Here is an 18,347-nt window from a genome sequence, read left to right as displayed (position 1 = left end):
CAGTCAGGTGCTGTGGCGTGGCTCTGACTGGCACGCCCCGGGCACAGCAGAATGCGTCCCCGCAGCACTCCCGCAACCGGTGTTGGAGCCCTTGGTTGCGGCTACTGTGTCCATCCAGCTCTTTAAAGAGCTTCCCCTGACCTCGCTTGTCTTCCTAATAACCAAGGCGGCTGGTGTTTGTGCCCAGTGGACGCAGCAAAAACCTGGGGGACAGAGGGATTCAATAACACACCCCAAGGACACAGCCGCAAAGTGTAGAAGCTAATCCTCCAAACCAGGTTCCCGGTGACGCCGCCACCACGCTCCTCCCCACAGCCCAACCCCCATGCTGCCTCCAGACGCAGCCAGCATCGCCAAGGGGCCGAACTGGCTGGATTCAAGGGGCCCAAGCTCTTCTTGTTTTTCTCTCTTCCCTCCCTTATTGGCTGAATTCATGGACTCTTGGGAGATTGAACTTTTCTCCCATGCTGACAGAGGGAGAGGATGCAGGGGACATAAGGCTGTCACCACTGGAGACGTGCACTGGGGGCAGAGGTCTGCTGGCCCACAGCCTCCATGATCCTAATTAAGGGTTTCTTTAGCCTCTTCAAAACGTCAAGAGGAGGAAACTGAGGCCCGTTGTTTCTGGATGTCCGGGCCTGCAGGTTGAACTTCTTGAACTCACCTTGGGTTGTAAAATGGAAATTGTTCTTTTTCTACTTTTCTTTATTTTCCTATAACTTGTGCAGATTGTAGTTAATCTGTGCAGATTATAACTAGTAGCCATTCAAGGAATCTATGATGCTAAATGTTTTATTTCAAAGCTGAGCTATCTACACAGTGACTCACACTTTTACAGGGGACAACATCTGACCCTGTGAGATGAACTATGCTGTGGGTTTCCAAGGCTGTTACTTACGGGAGCAGAAAGTCTCCGCTTTCTCTCAAGGACTGGCTGGTGGGTTTGAACGACCACCCTTGCAGTTAACAGCCCAGTGTATATCACACTGCACCACTGGGGCTCTATATTTCTTATGACGTGCTCAGTAAATGTTAGGATCCCTAGTGGCGAGGTAGGTTAAGTGCTGGGTCGCTAACCATACCGCTGGCAAGTTTGAAGTCATCGGGCCTCCGTGGGAGGAAGCGGAGGCTTTCCACGCCCATCAAGAACTAGTACCTGGAACCCCCGGGGGCAGTTCCACCCCGTCCTGAGGGTCGCTGTGCGTCAAACTTGACTCGGTGACAGGGAGGTCGAGTTTGAACCATGGAGATTACTTCTTGGTGTGATTTCCGGTTACTCAGTGGAGCTGAGAGCATAAGAGCTCTGGTGGTCTAGTGGTTTCAAACTGGGCCAAGAGCCACCAAGTGAGCAGTTCAAAACCACCACGTGCTCCTCAGGAGAAAGAGGAGACTTTCTACTCCTGTAACCAGTTAGTCCTGGAAACCCACGGGGCAGTGCTCCCTGTCCCACAGGATCTCTGTGATCAGAACGGGCTCGGTGGCAGTGAGAGGAGTGGAGTAGGTGCTCATCTCGGTTGGATGAATTAGTAAATATTATCCTCAGGGGAGCAGTATCGAGCCTGTTACCTCAAATTCTGCATAAGAAACTGAAGCTCAGCCCTGTCCCGGCATCAGATGATTAGAGTCAGGATTCCCCCTCACATCTGTGGGTCCAGATTTAGTTCGCTCTCTAAGATACTAAAACAGGAATTGGGGTCACTTGCCGAGGTTATGAACATCGTGGCTTCCCATTCTAACCCCCAGCCTTGACCCATTCTGAGTAGCAGCCCGCAGGCTCGGCACAGCCGAACGGTGCTTCCATGAGCCGTGATGCCAAGAATCCCTTGGGGAAAGTGCAAACAAAAGCTCCCAGATTCCCAATTGATGGTTTAAAAATTCAGGTTTCAGAATGGAAAACCAAGATTAATTCATTTGACTTTGGGGGAATATCTGTTCTTTAGACCAAGTAACCCCAGTGGTTCTGTGTAGAGCAGCTAACCGCAAGGTCTGCATAGCAAAACAGAACCAATTCACAATCAGGGTTGAAGAAGCACACATGGTTGAAGAAATCTGATAAAATACACATTTATTAGAAAATTTTCAGCAGCATCATTTCCAGTTGCTTTGCTAATCAACGTACATTTCAAAGTAATTACCAAAAGCACTCAAAATATGAGCAACAAATAGTCCAAGGACCCAGAAGTAAAATAATCAGCAGTATGTGTTCCTTTCAGTCATCCGTGTGTCCACTCACTCACTGTCCAACCCACGTGCAACACGGGCACCGAGAACCCAGATGCTGCGCTCTAGGTGAGCGGTATATTCCCACCACGCTTCCCAGGGGGGCACAAAAGCAACCCTTGCTGTAGAGACCACACCACCATGCTCCGAAACAAGAGTTTGACAGTACAGTACATTCTGATAAAAACGTATGGATTTAGCCAAAGGACCTAAAAAAGGCTCAGTAAGAGTTTCCCTTTCATGTTCACCTTAGGAAATAGTTATAGTGACAGAGTCACACACCAAAAAATCTAGTACAGGCTTGGCTTAACTAGGCTGTGTCTTGCACCTCACTGTGGGAAGACACGGGTTCGGTTTGAGTAATTTGGCTACCGAGCTCTAGTTTACCAGGTAGGCAGGAACCCGAGCCGCCAAGCTGGGTCTGCCCAGGGAAGGCGCTCAGTCAATGAAATAAACTCGCTGCATGCCACGCACACTCATTACCGTGGGACTTTTCTCCCAGTCATTGCCAACAGAAGCTAGCTAGAGAGAACACCTCTGCCGCAGAGCGTTCTGGGGAAGCAATGCAAACGCACGGGCGGGCGAGACTGCACTGCACTCTCCCCTCCGCCTGCTCTGAGGTGGCTGCGATCAAACGCAGACGTGGGCCCAGCACACGGCGTCCTCGTTTGATACAGCTATGGGCCGGATCGACATGTGATTTGAAGACCCAGTGTTGACGTGTAAAAGCAGAGGTTCATTTCCCGGAGAACTTTGCGAGAACTACGGAGGCGCGGTGCCCCTTCTTCAGAAATGCTGCCCTCGCCGATGCATTCACTGTCAGGTGCGCCAACCGATTCAGCAGACACTTTTATTCAGCAAATTCGGCGATGTTTCCATCTCGCCAAGATTTACAAATGTACAATGCATTCATAGCATTACCCTCAGACGGCTTCAGTGCAAAGATATACATATAGTACATTGTGATAATTATTTGTAAAAATATAAGATGGTAAAAAAAAGAAAAACCAAAACACATACGCACAAGGCACATTTTCCATAGACAATTCCAACTCTAGGCAAAAAGGGAAAATATATTTATATTATATATTTTTTTCATAAAGTACTGAATGTTAACTTTTTTTCCATCTGTTTGTAAAAAATATATGTGCAAAAGTGTGTTTGTGTTTCTAATCATTCCCTAAATGGTTGGCCCAGCTATACCTCGGAGTCCTCCCTCACAAGGTTAGCGGTGTCTTTAAACGTGTCCTCTGTTGCAGTGTAGGCTGGAGTCGGAGTTCTCGGAGGCCCTGGGGCTGGGAAGGTAGGTGACGGGGGCGGGGCCTCAGCTGCATGGTCCTTTGACTCTGTCCCCATCTAAGACCACAATAAAACACAAGTCAGTACAAATGTGCTTGACACAATGGATGGATGGATTGTCATAAAAGCTGTATAAGCCCTCAATAAAATGATAATAAATAAATAATTTTAAAAACCCCACAAGTCACTAGTTACAACCTAAGTTCTCTCCCCAACAGGACCATAAAGAGTGTTTTAGAGAAAAATGAACCTGTGTCAGTTTTTTGGGGGGAGGGGGGAGAGGGGAGAGTCATCAGGGTCCTACAGGACAGAGGAATGTCCCACCGGGCCGCCTGGGTTGTTTCTAAGAAGCAAGTGGTGGCTGAGGAAAAAGGAGGGGTGGGAGGAGGAGACATAACTACCTCTGCATAGATTGGATTTTCAAAGTTGGTGGTCTGCTTCAATTTTCTTTTGAAGAAATTCCATTTTGTGGCCTAAGTGACAGAGAGGAAAATAATGAGACAAATAAAACGTTTGGGTGGGTTTCCTTTCCCTTTGACTAGGATTTTAAATTTCTTCTCTCTGAAGGGCGAATCAATTTGGGGCCATGTGATTTTTGCCTAGGACTTTCTACAGTCTGTGAACAGTAGCTCAGACTTGCTGGACTCTTTGCACTTGGGAATTCCAAAGCACTGCTTGTTTCGGAATGTAGCGTTTGCAGTCTGTGCCTATACCAGGCACAAGGTTTGTCAAGCTGATCTCCCTGGACGCTTCACCAAAGAAAACGCACACGGGTTGGGGATTTCTCCAGGGGGTTCCTCAAAACTGGTAAGGGAAGACCCAATTATAATTCTTGTTTCCTAAACCGGTGTTCATCCCGGGTCAATTCAAGGGTACCCCCGGTCTTCCCTCATTTCTTTCTGTAGTCTTAAGAATTGCTCACCGTGGCGTCAGTACTGACTTTAACAACCCTATAGAACACTGGGACTGCTCTTTTTTGTCTTGTTTGGATTTTACTGTTAACTCTTTACAGGGGTAGAAAGCCTCATTTTTCTCCCAAGAAATGGCTGGTGGTCTCCAACTGCTGACCTCAAGGTTAGCAGCGCAACATGCAACACAAGCAACTACCATCTGCTGAGTCCTTCCCACAGTCAGGGATGAATCTCGGAAGGCTACACGGTCCTGGCCTTCCCAACACCTGCTGCAGCCGGCGCTTGTCTTAGCCCTCTCTTCCCGACCAGAACATTCGGTCACAGCAGGATGAAGCAGTGAGGAGGGTCACCTGGGAGGACCCAGACGCCCGGAGCCTGAGACTCCAAAGAGAAGCCCCCCTAGACTGGCGGGGGGTCTCTGCCTGGCTGGACCCCTGTCTGTGGTGGACTGCTCGGGAGGGTTCTCTACAGCAGACTGCGCTCAGGCTGCCAGTAGGAAACAAGGGAACAGCAGGTGAGCGCCTGCTCCAGCCGACAGCTGAGGTCACCCACCTGTTTTCTGGGTACCCCTTGTTCTATGTGACTCGGAGAAAGACACGAAGGAATAGGGAGCGCATGATGATGGCAAAGCGAGAGAAGGGGCCCCTCCCTCACAATTCACCCGCCACCAAGTGAGTGCCCATTCTGTGTGTGGCGTCACCAAGGGGAAATGACATTTGGGTCAGAGCCCTGGCCTCTGGGAGGTCGAAACCCTCACACGTCATTGCTTCAGTACAAAGCAGGGACTTGGAGTTAATTAGTTACTAACTCGAGCAGTGATGGAATGCAGTCTTGAGCGGTCGTGTTTGTGGAGTTTGGGGGCCTGTCCATAGGTGAAGGATACATGTGGGGCTCCTTGGCAGGCAGGTTGACGTCAGCCAAACGGCCCTGTGGCCTTTAGGCTCCACTGGTGTGCTCTCCAACAAAAGACAACTCCCAGAGGGCAAACGCAGGGGCTCGGCCTAGAGGAATGGCTGATGCACTGCAGAGAGCAGGACCAGAAAGCAAGGGACTCCGCTTGGCACAAGTCCCTTCCCGTGGGAAAGGCTTTCATGGTCTTCAGCTTGTTTCTGCTGACGAACGTAGCGTCGATGTTACAGCAGCCCCCCAATGCCCCTTCCTGCCCACGTCGGGGCACCTCTTTGTCTAGTGGAAACGATCATCAGGCTTGAAATGGACCGAGAGAGTCTCTGGAGACTGGACGGTCAATCTGGCTCTGGCTTGGGGGTGAGTCTGACTTGGGAGAATGAACAGAGGACCGTCACGCATGTCAGCACCTATGGAAAAATTAACCCACAAAATCCTTTCCGGGGACGTTTTTTAAAATGCTCCTTAAAAGGAGTTCGGGCCCTTCAGAAATATGAAACTGAGAGTTCTTTTCTAAGGCCTCTGTGGGTGTGGCGTGTCTGGCGGGAGTGAGAAACCGGGAAGAAAGAGTAAAGAAGGCAAAGAGACCTTGGAGGAGGAGATTGCTCATTAGCATCAATTTGTGGTTTTTGTTTGGTGGAAATTTCGATCCAAACAAGCAGGACAGAACCAATGCCTGGGGTGCTTCGAAGTCATAAATCCAAGATGAACTGGCTTATGACACCAACAGATGCCATCGTCTGAGAAATAAGATTGTACAACAGGAGACCATCTCTAGCTACCCTAGACCGCTGTCCCTGTATAAGACTACAAAGAGGGAGTCCCAGCACCTTGGAACGAACGTAGACTTCCAGCCCCTGGGAATGCATGCATGTGTTCTGGGGCTGTGGGCGAGAAGGAGGAATGACAAGAACACGATTCCCGCTTCGTGGCCGGGATTGGGAATACTAAAACATCCTGCAGCAGACAGGGCTGTTTTCTACAGCCATCCCCCAAAGATGCCCATATAGTCCCCGTGGCTCCAGTGATTTGCCCAGAGTAAAAGTTAGGTCTGGGGCAGCGGGACATGTACCCATTAATACTAGTGATGGATTTTCTACTGATAGGAGTTCTCTATCAAGCGAATATACAGAATTCTCCCTGAAGATACATTCCCGGCCTCCTCTAGTGGTTGTCTTCTTCGTGCGTCCCCACCTCCACCCCACCCCCACCCCATGTCCAGAATTAAGCCTAGCAAAGTGGCACTGGTTGGACAATCGGTTGATGAATGGATGGAGAGTTGAATGGACGATAATGAACGTGTACATCACTGCCATCTAGTGGTCGATAGAAGCGGCATCAGTAGAGCCATAAAACAAACCATCGCTAGTAAGAGAACTGTGTATGCTAGAAAAATGGCATCGCCGGTGGGAGGGCATCTCACTATGTACCCGCGGCACAGTGAAGCCTCCATTTACACTTGTTCTCTTACATGCTTCCTGGACCTGGTATCACCTTCAGCCCTTTGGGACATCGGCTCCAACGTCAAAAGGAGCTTTATCCCCACTGTTTGAATGTCGCTTTACTGCATGTAAAACCTTATAGAGCAAAGGATCCCTGGTGGTGTATGGGGTGATGCATTGGGCTGCTGGCTGGGAGGTTGGCTGTTCAAGCCCACCAGCTGCCCCTTGGGACAAGGAGGAAGCAGTCTGCTTCTAGAAGGACGCATAGCCTCAGAAGCCCTGTGGGGGAGCTCTACTGCCCCATCAGCACCCCAGGAGTCGGAATAGAGTCAACGGCGGGTTTGGCTTCGTTTCTTTGAAAGTGTTCTTCCTTCTTCTTGATATGCTTGAGCTACCGAAACGTATGCAATGTGGAGGTAGTGCCAATAAAATGGTTTTGTTTTTCAATTGTTCTCCTTAACTGCCTACAGTTTGGGTTCTGTGAGCCTGCCGGGTCTTCTCCCCAGTGTGCCCAAGACTGACACCAGATGCGCGATCGCAGAGTTCTTCCCACGTGCCACGCGGCCCCGCCAGTCCGTCCCTGTTACCTGAGTGCCGTTAGCACCGCGGGGAGTCTCTGTTACCTCCGGAACTAACTCAGAAGGGTTGACGGAACTGCCATAATTCTCGTTCACCACATTCCCAGATTCCGCCGCCTGTGAAGAGATTGAACATCTTTATCCGGTTTGGGGAGAGAATTCAGTCCTGGCGATGTAAAAGGGTTTATCAACTCTGCTGGTTATGTACCACACAGTTCTCCCCCAGCCGTGGCCAGGTGCCATTCTGACAGTATGAGACAGACCTGGTACTGCAGGACTGGACACCCTTCCGCACACGCATCTTTGAATTATCAACCATTTAAGATAAAGGGGCAGCGTTTACCCAGGGACAAAATGCAGAGGGGAGAAAAGAAAGGAACAGAAACAGGAAACACAGGGAGGGCGTAGGGTAAGCGATGGTCCATTGAGGGAATCGCGGTAGATGAGTTGAAACAAAATATGTATGAATTGTTGGATCTAAAGCTGATGATCTGCTCTGTAAACCTTCATTCAGTTCACAATAATTTTTTTTTAAGAACACCAATCACTAAGTCACCTCACACCTTACTCCTGGGAGGCAGCTATATACTGTCCCCTAGTAACAGCGATGTCCGTGTGTGCTCATTTTTCTCTTATCCCCACAGTGAATTGTAGTTCTGGAGACGAGATACTAGTTCTTTCTTGGCCAGCAGGATAGCATAAAGAATTCCCCCAATTCACTGGTAAAATGAGAATCATATCATTGGATATTTGGAATAAACTAGTAACTTCAGAGGACTGCTTAAAGTAAGTTGAATTTATAAAACGACAGGCAAAATCAAATACTTCTCCAGATATTCCATGACCAGGCCTTTTGCCCAAATGACCATGAATCCACACATGCACAGCTGGGAGACGGCGTGGCTTTGCTCTCAGATCACCACAATAGCGCAAATATCGGAATACAATGAGGCACACAACACGTTTTGGCGATTTCCGGACATAACACATGTTTGCACTACACTGTAACCTAGTAGTCAGTGTGCAATAATGCTACGACACAGTTCGGAATGCTGTGAGAATTACCCAAAGGTGACAGAGCCGTGACGTGAGTACGTGCTGTGGGAAAAGTGGTCCCAACCCTCGTGTCTGATGTAGGGTGGCACGACCCTTCAGTAGAAAACAAAATGCAGGTCATTATCCAAGAAGGGCATAAAATGAGGTGTGTCTGTTAATCGATGGTGCAGAAAGTCACTCTGGTTCCTATACTTGCACAGCCCCCGATTACGTCTCCAATTTGAGTCTGTGTGCATACCTGGTCACATACGGAGTGAAAATGCTGAACGGTGTGATTAAAGTTTTGCTCCCTGTACATCCAAGGTGCCCCCGTAGCACAGTGGTGAAAGCACTCAAGTGCCTACAGATTTACAGCCTTAGAAACCCTATGGGGCTGCTTGACTCTGACCTACAGAGTCTGTAGAAGTGGGAATCAATGGAAATGTAAAAACTCAGTATCAAAGAATCAGGCAAAATGTATTCATGATTCAAATACTTCTGATCTTAAGAAACCTGTTCATCAAATGAGGAGCCCTGGAGGTGTAGTGGTTACTGGTAGGGCCGCTAACTGCAAAGTCGGCAGTTCGAAACCACTAGCCACTCCAAGAGAGAAAGAGGGGCTTTCTACTCTCATAAACCCACAGGGGCAATTCTACCCAGCCCTATTAGGTTGCTGTGAGTGGACGTCAACTTGATGCCAGTGGATTCCTAAACTAAACGTTTCTATTTTGTTTTAAAATGTACCCACAGCCTACGCGTTCAGAAGCCATACAGCGATGACAACGAAGGAGTGCATCGCTACGAGGAGTTGTCTCACCGAGGGGAACAGGTGAGCAGCAGACGGGCACTGGACGTGGTGCTGGGCCAACTGCTCCAGAACTATTGGAGAGTTCTTTCCTTCCCTCCGTGTGTCTGAGGAGCCCGGGTGGTGCAGTAGGGCACCAGTTGGGATGTAGTACTTCAAAGCCACCGCCTGTCCCAAAGAATCTAGGCTTGCTGCTCCCGTGAAGATGTAGCACCTTGGAAACCCACAGTGCAGTTCTCCTCTGTCCGGGAAGGGCCCTATGAGTCAGGGGACTTGGTGGCAGCGAGTTTGATCCAGAGGTCTCTGTCTCATCTCTAGCTCCTTGGATAGCTGACTATGGCAGCCCAAAGGAAATTTAAATATCCACCTGTCCGCTGCAGAGACATGGGCACCCTTCAGAAAGGCACGGGAAAAGCAAACATAACAAGGACAACCACCTGTCTCGCCCTTTGATCCACTGCAAACCACATCCTGGAGAGACCAGCATGAACTCAGTGTAGCCAGGCCTAAGAATCTCAACAGCGTGGCCCAATAGTCATTCACTGCATTCACAAATGGATGAGGGGGCTTCAAAGGGCTCATGCAACAATGGCATTAAAACATTATCTAGAGTTTTTTCCATGAACTTGTGGAAGCCCACTCATATATGGAGAGCCTGAGAACGGGCTTACACCTTCTGCCCTGAACCCACTCCGAATAAAAGGGCAGTGGGCAGTGCCAACACTTAACAGCTGAGCAAACGAGGACTGTGATTGGGGGTACGACGTCAGGTCAGTCCTGTCCCTGCAGATGGTGAAACTGAGAAATGGCCCTCTGCGCTCCCTTCATTCGGAAGGGCGGTCAGGAAGGTTCTGAAGAGGGCGCTGCTTGGTAGAATGCAAGCCAACAACAGCAGCATCTGAAAGAAAGCACGCAGGCTCGCTCACCTGTGTCTGCTGGACCGCTTTAACAGCGCTGTCTCTGGCTGAGTACATCGGGTTTTCAAAGATGATGGGCTGCTTCCCCGTCTCCATGACAAAGTGCTCACTCTAATAGGTAAAAGAGAGGGTGGGGGCAGAGATCACATCATGCTGGTCTGGTTTGCACTGTTCTCACACCTGGGAGCATGCTAGAGGGTAGGCCAAATATACTTAAAATATGAGGTCCTGCAGACCTGCCTTCCCTCCCCACCCCAAAACAGCAGAAACAGAAGTCCTTCCTAGGGTACATCATGACTTAGAGTAACAAATACACTAACTCGTCGGCTCAAGAAAACAGAAACGTTCTTCCTACGCTGAATGCTCTCCAATCCTTTAGTGCAAATAGCTCACGCGGGTACCGGAACCTGGAGAGCCCGGGAAACGGAGGAAAGGGCGGTTGGCGGAGGAAGAGCAAGATGGAGGGGGCGGGGCCAAGACGAATGGGTAATGTGTGGGGAGACAAAAAATTAAAATGTTAGGGAATGGGAGGATGCTGAAAGCTATTTTCCAGAATGCAGTATAGAGAGTCCCTCTGGGTCGGAGCTGTGCTCACCTCCTCCTAAAGGGCTCCTCTACCTGGCCCTCGCTGAGGGATTCTTGCGCTCCTTTTACAGACGGGCAGGGGGAGCGAGGGCGCGCACGCGCCACGCCCAGCGTTAGACACGGAAGTGGCATTTGAACCAGAAAGTCTGAAGTCTGACTCTAAAATCATGTTTTTCCCACCATCAGTGAAATAATACATGATGTGCGGGACGATCTTTTTTTCTCACTCTTCCCTTCATGCAAACATAACGTCGCCAGATACAAGTCAGACCTCATGTTCTGCCCACCCACCCACCCCCGCCCCCAAGACCGTGCAAGTCTCCCATCAACAGCAGTACGTATCTCAGAGTGAGTGTCAGCCTCCATCTCTTTATTAATGTTGCTCTGGGAATTCTGAATCAAAACCTACCATTTCCCACCTTTCACCACAGTGTGGACTTTATCCTGAGAGGTGTCGGGGATTTCTCCAACCAACAGGTGAATCTCAGTCTTAATAAAAAGTGTTTAGTGTGTGCGACAGTCAAACTGGCCTACCCTTCAAATAATCGTTCTGAAAACACTCACCATCGCCACTGGTCGCTCAATAGCAGCCTCGGGCCCAAAACCAGACACTCCAATATCCATGGTAACATCGGTCCCTGATCTGAAGGTCACCCCGTTTCCATGTTCTGAGGATTTGACCAGACTACTTAAGCTAGAAGGAAGGAGAGAAAACAAAACAGGTATTTTTTTTAAATCATTTTATATGGGGCTCCTACCACAATCCATACATATATCCATTTTGTCAAACGCATCTGTACATGTGTTGTCATCATTTTAAAAACATTTTCTTTCTACTTGAGCCCCTGACATCAGCTCCTCATTTTCCCCCTCCCTCCCCCACCTTTCCTCCCCCCTGTCCCCTTGGTAATTTATAAATTATTCTTTTTTTTTCATGTCTCACACCGACTGCTGTCTCATTTCACCCACTTTGCTCCTGTTCATCCCCCTGGGATGGGGCCCATATGTCGATCATTGTGATCGGTTTCCCCTTACTCCCGCCCCCCACTAACCTCCTAGTATCGCTGCTCCCCTTATTTTAAAACCACCCTTTCACCATAAATCTTACTTACATAAAATGCTCGATTCCCAGTCTGAATTTATACACATCAAATATGATAGGCGGTTCCTTTGAAATGCATTACCATAGAGTCCATTCCAACCCAAGGCCAGAGTGTAAACCTTTGAAATGCATTACCATGGAGTCCATTCCAACCCAAGGCCAGAGTGTAAACCTTTGAAATGCATTACCATGGAGTCCATTCCAACCCAAGGCCAGAGTGTAAACCTTTGAAATGCATTACCATAGAGTCCATTCCAACCCAAGGCCAGAGTGTAAACCTTTGAAATGCATTACCATAGAGTCCATTCCAACCCAAGGCCAGAGTGTAAACCTGAGCACCACAGAAGTCTCGGCTGGAATCACCAGACTGTTCCTCCATGATGCCAGTGGGTGGGCTTGAACTGCCAACCCTCTGGCTGGTAGCTGAGAGCAAGCCGTTTGTGCCACCCAAGGATGTCAGTTAACGGAAACTTAGTGTTCCTGAACTCTTGAGGTTAACCAGATGATGTAAACTGTGTGCATGGGAACTTTTTTTTTTTGGTGCTAAGTATTAAGAAAACATTTGCCGTTTCTGCAATTTTCCCATGTGCTGTCATTTCTTCTTTAACTTAAAAACAATTAACAAAGTAATTAGCATGGTCATAGCACATTGGCTCTGTATCATCAACTGACCTTGGTAACTTGGGCAGAGCAGGTAAAAGGGAGCCGGTTTTCCTGTAGTGGAAAAATCCTCCGATCGCCAATGCGCCCATGATGATGAGGAAGATGACGGTCAACAGCGCCGCCACGGCTCCTGTCCAAGAGGGAGGCACAGGATGCAACACGTGGACAGGGAGGGCCAGCAGAGCAGCAGCTGTGGGCGGGGACCGCCTGCTCTTCAAGCCCCCTGCTCCGAAGTCCATGCGGACTCCAAGTGACCCTCTAGGACAGGGTAGAACTGCCCCGGTGGGTTCCCGAGATCTCATCTTTCTCTCCCGGGTCCAACTCATAGCCCACTGCACCGGCCCCCCAGCCCTCCAGGCGTCCCATGCTCTTCCCAAGACCGAGTGAAATAGAGCAGATGGCAGCATTCAATTCAGGGGCCTCGTCTTCTTAAAGCTTACTTGTCCCAGAAGGAATGCCTTTGGAAAACCCTATTTCACAGTAGCTTCCAGTGTACTCGCTAGGACACCTGAAAGGAAAGGGGGAATCATTTACCCTCCCGTCCTGGGCTCTGATTGCATTTTATAAACACACCCTGAGATGAAACAAGCTTTGCTTCAGTAAATGACATGTTGCCCAGTGTGCCCAGTGTGGGACTTTTATTTCTCCTGCTGAGATGACAGGCAGAATGGCGTGGCAGTGTCCAGGGTACAGGGGCATCCACAGGGTGGATAGACCTTTTGATTTCTTCTCTAACCACGCGAATCTTTCTTAAGAGAAAAATGGAGACCATGATCATATTCTGGTCTGATACGCTCTCCTTATATCTCATTTAAAGACATCTATATCTCGTGCCTCTTTCTCAAGAATCTTCTTCCCTCCAAGTCAGTAGCCCGGCCTTTCTCTACCTCATAAGCATCTGGTACTAAAGCAGGCTTGCTGCCAGCTGTTTTCCCATGACCCGTGCTGCAATCCATAGTCCCAGGTGAGCAGGAACACGCCGCTTTCACCTCTACGACTCGACTCCCTGCGACATCACCCAGGAGCCTGTTAGGAACACACCATCCCTGGGCTGGAGAACTGATGCTTGGACAAGGGACCGGCTGATCCTGACACCCCTTACAGTTTGAGAAGAATCGCCTTAGCTCTCTGTGGATGCTGAAATATGAGAACGAGTGAACTGCTAAGGTGGCTGGCTGGATGTCTAAACTTCCTCCACGAGGGGCACGGTTTACAGCTCCGATCTCAACATGCCAGACTTACTTGCATTTGGGGAGATTATTCTCATCGAAATAGCACGTTCCTCCATACATGCACCTGCATGCGGGGGGCATGGTGACAGGAGACTCGATGGCTGCAGGAAGGGAAAGCCAGGCCTGGGTTAGGGGGTCACAGTCAGCAGAGCACTCCACCCCATGAAAACCTGCCTCTGGGCCAGAGGTGGTAGGGGAACCCCAATCACAACCTTATCTTCTTAGGTAAACAAATTCTTTATCGAGAATATGGTCTTGGAGAGTAATATATTTGGGGGGGGCAGCATGACATCATTTTGCCCCCAAAATGAGAGAGAGGGCTAGATTCCAGAGCAGTTATGATGAGTTTTAAAAAGAACTTGGCAGTAAAGGAATTTCTTAGGCTGTTTGCATTTTCATTTGAAGTTTTCAGAACTCTCCTCGCTGAACCCAGTGGAAGTCGGGTCTGAGCGAGGCTCAGCTTAGAACGTCAACCAAAGGATGGAAAGCAAGAGGGGCTGGTCAACACACCTTCAGGTAGATCCACACGGCACGGCTAGATAGATGATGAACTCCCACACTGCCCTTACCCTGGGCCTTGCTTCCAGTTCAGCTCTGGAAGTGCCAGGACCTAGATGGACCACTGCCTGGAAGATGCTCATTGGCCTTGATATGAGGAGTTTGCACAGTCCTGGTTCAGACCCTCCATCTGGGTCTCCATTTAAACTTGACTTTATCAGAAAGGCTTTCCCTGGACACCTTGCCTCCCACCCCGCCCCAGCACCTCCCACCTGCTTTATGCTGCTTTCGTTTTCACCATATATGGTGACTGAAGATGTTGATAGAATTCTTTCACTTCCTCGTGGCTAACTTCCATGGCTGGTACATATATGTGAGTAAGAGCTGTATTGATTGGATTTCCTTAAATGTGGATAGATTTAATTCTATCACAGACAGCATGGTACTTCAAGACAGATCTTGAAAATGTCCTTTTGGATGATGAATGCTAGTACATTCATATCCGTCCTCATTTTATTATTGAATTAAATCTACCATCCATCCTCATCCTATCAAAGTACTTAGCACCCAGGGACCACTACAGAAGGCCACACACAGACAGACAAGCTTTCCCATGACACCCAGACATTGCCCTACCTGCGTCACACTGAGTGTTGCTCCCTTGCATGAAGTGGGAGCCTTCAGGACAGGCACAGCTGTATCCTCCAGGTGTCAGTAGGCAGAGGTGACTGCAGACATCGTTACAGGGATTGGGCACTGGAAAGCAGATGGGAGCAGGCATTAATGAGGTTACGTCCTGAGAGAAGAGTGAAAACGTCATCCTAGGATATGTCTGTCAACTGCATTGTGATGCTGCCAAGTGGTGGCAGAGACCAGGGAGCATTCCATCACCCCTAGGCCATGTGCCACCTGACTACTCATCCTCACTTACCCTACTGTCTTCTCCAGCCGAACCCAGTGGCACCGGGCTGCCTGTGCGGCCTGTCCCATGGCCACACCCAGCCACCTTTTCTATTACTCTCACTGATGGTTGTTTCTGCATCTAGTGGGCTCATAGCAAAACTCCCCAAACGAATCAGAACTAAAGCAACTTGAGATGGCTTAAAAGAGCCCATTATTTTTTCAAGATTTGTTATGACCCAAACTAGGTTAAACCCTGATATATGTGAAGGTGCAATCCAGGTGTGACTTCCACCCTAATCTACCAAGGGGAGCTTTCTTCTGGACTTTGGTGATATTATAGGGAAGACAAGAGAATTTAGAGGTATGATTTCCAACTGTGGCTATGTGTCAGAATCATCTAGGGAGCTGGTTACATAGATGGCCATCTACTCTAAGATGCTCGTATATAAATTGGTCTGGGATGGAGTTCAAACACTGTCGTTAAAAGCTCTTCAAGTGATTCTAGTCGTGTCTGGATTTGACGCTCGGCTATAAAACTAATAAGACATATTGCAAAGGTCTCATTTAAAGCCAGTCCCATCGACATTTCTCTTAAACCTTCTAGGACAGAGCTTCTCAAGCTTTAATCTGCACACACATTACCTGGGAAATCTTGCTAACATTCAGATTCTGACTCAAGAGGCCTGAGGCGGGTTTGAGAATCTGTCTTTCGAATCAGCCCCCACAGGAATGATGCTGGCCCACAGTCCAGACTCTTGAGTAGCAAGAGTGGTTCTCAAAGTGTGGTCCCTGAACCAGCAGCATCAAGTTCACTTGGGAACTCACTGGCAATGCTCATTCTACAGTCTACCCGGGACATTTATAATGAGAAACTATAGAAGAGCACAAACATATCTTAACCTCGGACCCTCTAGTGGTCTGCATACTTCTCTTTGGCATTCGATTTCATCTCTGTCTGGCCCACATGGTTAACACATACACCTCTGCGTGCACCAAGAGGTGGGTCTATTATTCGCCATTCCCATCCTCCAATGCTGCAGGCATTCATTTGAAATAAGGAACGTTTCCAGATAACAAGGAACATCTTGTTGCAAGGTGTTTACCTGACTGATTGTATCTGCGTTGGTGGAAGACTCGCACTTGAGTGAGCCAAGGGCTCACGGTCAGCACCTTCACTCGCTCTCCATTTCCAAATTTATCTTCCTTCCACACTTCTCCTCTCTCCTTAGATGTCCAGTAGATCTGGCCTTCAAAGACATCCAGGCTATACGGGCTCCTTACTGCTTACCCATGGGGAAAAAATAAAACCAGGCAAAGTTGTTTAAAAGAGAACTCCCCAGCATCGTTTTTGCTTGAATTCTCTACTGTAGCATCTAATACATTCCCGAACATTCTGGTGGACTGTCATCAGAGAACTCAGCTTTCAGTACATGTGGCCATGAGAGGGCCCTGCGCTGGACGATCACGATGATAAAAGCCAAACTAGACAGATGCACCTGAAGACCTGGTGGCATAGTGGTTATGCGTTGGGCTGCTCACCACAAGATCAGCAATTCAAAACCACCAACTGCTCTGAGGGGCAGAAATGGGGTTTTCTACTCCCCCCAAAAATTAATTACATGGCAACTGCATTGGCTTTTTTGTTTGTTTCTTGTTGAGTTCGTGTTCAGGAGCCCTGAGGATGTAGCAGTTAGGCACTCAACTGCTAATTGAGAGGTTAGCAGTTTAAATCCACCAATCACCTTCCTCAAAGACTGACCGCCTCATGGGGAAGTTCTACTGTGTCCAATCGGGAGCCTATGCGTCAGAATCAATGTGACAGCAACAGATTTAGTTCAATATATCTTACTTGTAAAACACAGCTCACATAGCAGAGATTTCTCTCTCCTTCTGCACTACTTATTGGTCAGGTAGGAAACAAAAAAGTGGTAGGTGCTTTGGTCGTAGCTCTACAAGGGTTTGTTAAGGAAACCAAGTGCCCTTTTCTCTCTCAATGTCACCTCTTGTACGTATGGCAATGAAGGGCACTAACATCAACCGCATCTAGACAGGGCTGTTGTACGTGGATTACCATTTGTGAAAAAACACCTATCAAACAGCCCACCAGGAAACTCAATTATTTTTCTGTGGAGAATAGATTTTCAAGAATATGATTTTTAAAAGACAAAAAGATCATAAGTCTTACTAGTGAATTCATTTGCAGTTGAGTCAGCAAGGAAGAACTGAGGGGTAGCTAAGAAACTTTATATAAACGCCAGTGTCCTTCTTTAAACAATGAGCAAAGAGATGGGAAGCCCATCAACTTCGAACTCTGCTAACCTTCATTTGAGATGAGTCTGCGATCAGTTCCATCATGATTTATGGATCCAACAACATTCTCCTTTAAGTCGCTCCAGTAGATCCGGTCGTTGTTCAAATAATCAATAGAAAGGCCGGTTGGCCAACCAAGGTCGTCAGAAATCAGGACTTGCCGATACTGCCCATCCATCCAGGACCGCTCAATTTTGGGCTCTTTCCCCCAGTCCGTCCAGTACATTAGCCTGCAACAGAAGAGCTCTTCATTGTAGCACCTGCTGTTTCTCACAGGGACCTGGCTGCTAAGCGGCACTGTTTTTAAACTTTATGGAAGATGGGGAGACCGAAGGGAACGCTAACATATCTGTGAGCACTCCTTCCCCAAAATCGCACTCCCTAATTGTCTAAATGACTGAAAATTCAGACTCTGAAAACAGACCCTGACAAGAGCTGCCTATTCCTCAGTCACATTGTATTGCTTGCCTCCTGTGTCAGACGGACGCAATCTGAGGTCAGTTGGAGAATGAGACCATGCCTGTCTTCACAGAGCTTATGTTCTCATGCTTTTAAATGTTTTAATGTGAATTATGCGAGAGTTCACAGAGCAGATCAGACTTCTCAAGGTCTTGCCCTTTTCCATTGCTTTTTTCCCATCTCTCTCTTATTAAATATTATCTGCTCCTTCACCCAGTTAACACCTGTCTATTCCTACCCCCCTTCCATCAAAGCATGTTTTGTTTAGTGTGAAACCCTTTTCTTGATTTTTTTTATAACAATGGCGATACAATATTTGTTCTCTTGTGACGAACTAATTTCACTCAGCATAATGTCTTCCAGGTTCACCCACGTCAGGATGTATTTCCGTAATTTATTTTTATTCTTTAATGTCGCGTAGTATTCCATTGTGTTTATTAATAATTTATGATTATTATTTATTAATGTTAACATTTATTTAA

The 18,347-nt window shown here is 48.1% G+C and overlaps 1 protein-coding gene across 1 annotated transcript in view; it reads right to left on the bottom strand.

Annotated features, from left to right (window-relative positions):
* Nucleotides 1-2,048: 2,048 nt before the first annotated feature.
* Nucleotides 2,049-18,347, bottom strand: part of LRP2 (LDL receptor related protein 2) — a 206,496-nt gene continuing 190,197 nt past the window's right edge. The window contains exons 68-78 of the mRNA XM_013004950.2: nucleotides 17,416-17,636; nucleotides 16,200-16,376; nucleotides 14,830-14,949; nucleotides 13,706-13,796; nucleotides 12,904-12,971; nucleotides 12,473-12,593; nucleotides 11,263-11,392; nucleotides 10,123-10,224; nucleotides 7,366-7,473; nucleotides 3,921-3,992; nucleotides 2,049-3,576 (exon numbers count right to left, since the gene is read on the bottom strand). Of these exons, the coding sequence (XP_012860404.1) occupies nucleotides 3,418-3,576; nucleotides 3,921-3,992; nucleotides 7,366-7,473; nucleotides 10,123-10,224; nucleotides 11,263-11,392; nucleotides 12,473-12,593; nucleotides 12,904-12,971; nucleotides 13,706-13,796; nucleotides 14,830-14,949; nucleotides 16,200-16,376; nucleotides 17,416-17,636 (1,369 nt within the window). The 3' untranslated portion in view covers nucleotides 2,049-3,417. The remainder of the gene's footprint in view (nucleotides 3,577-3,920; nucleotides 3,993-7,365; nucleotides 7,474-10,122; nucleotides 10,225-11,262; nucleotides 11,393-12,472; nucleotides 12,594-12,903; nucleotides 12,972-13,705; nucleotides 13,797-14,829; nucleotides 14,950-16,199; nucleotides 16,377-17,415; nucleotides 17,637-18,347) is intronic.

The sequence above is a fragment of the Echinops telfairi genome, unplaced genomic scaffold (genome assembly GCF_000313985.2).
Source record: "Echinops telfairi isolate 266 unplaced genomic scaffold, ASM31398v2 ScPeMD7_4;HRSCAF=17, whole genome shotgun sequence".
NCBI classification, from domain to species: Eukaryota; Metazoa; Chordata; class Mammalia; order Afrosoricida; family Tenrecidae; genus Echinops; species Echinops telfairi.
The sequence above is the reverse complement of the archived record's forward strand: the minus strand, read 5'-3'. Positions and strand labels throughout refer to the sequence as shown.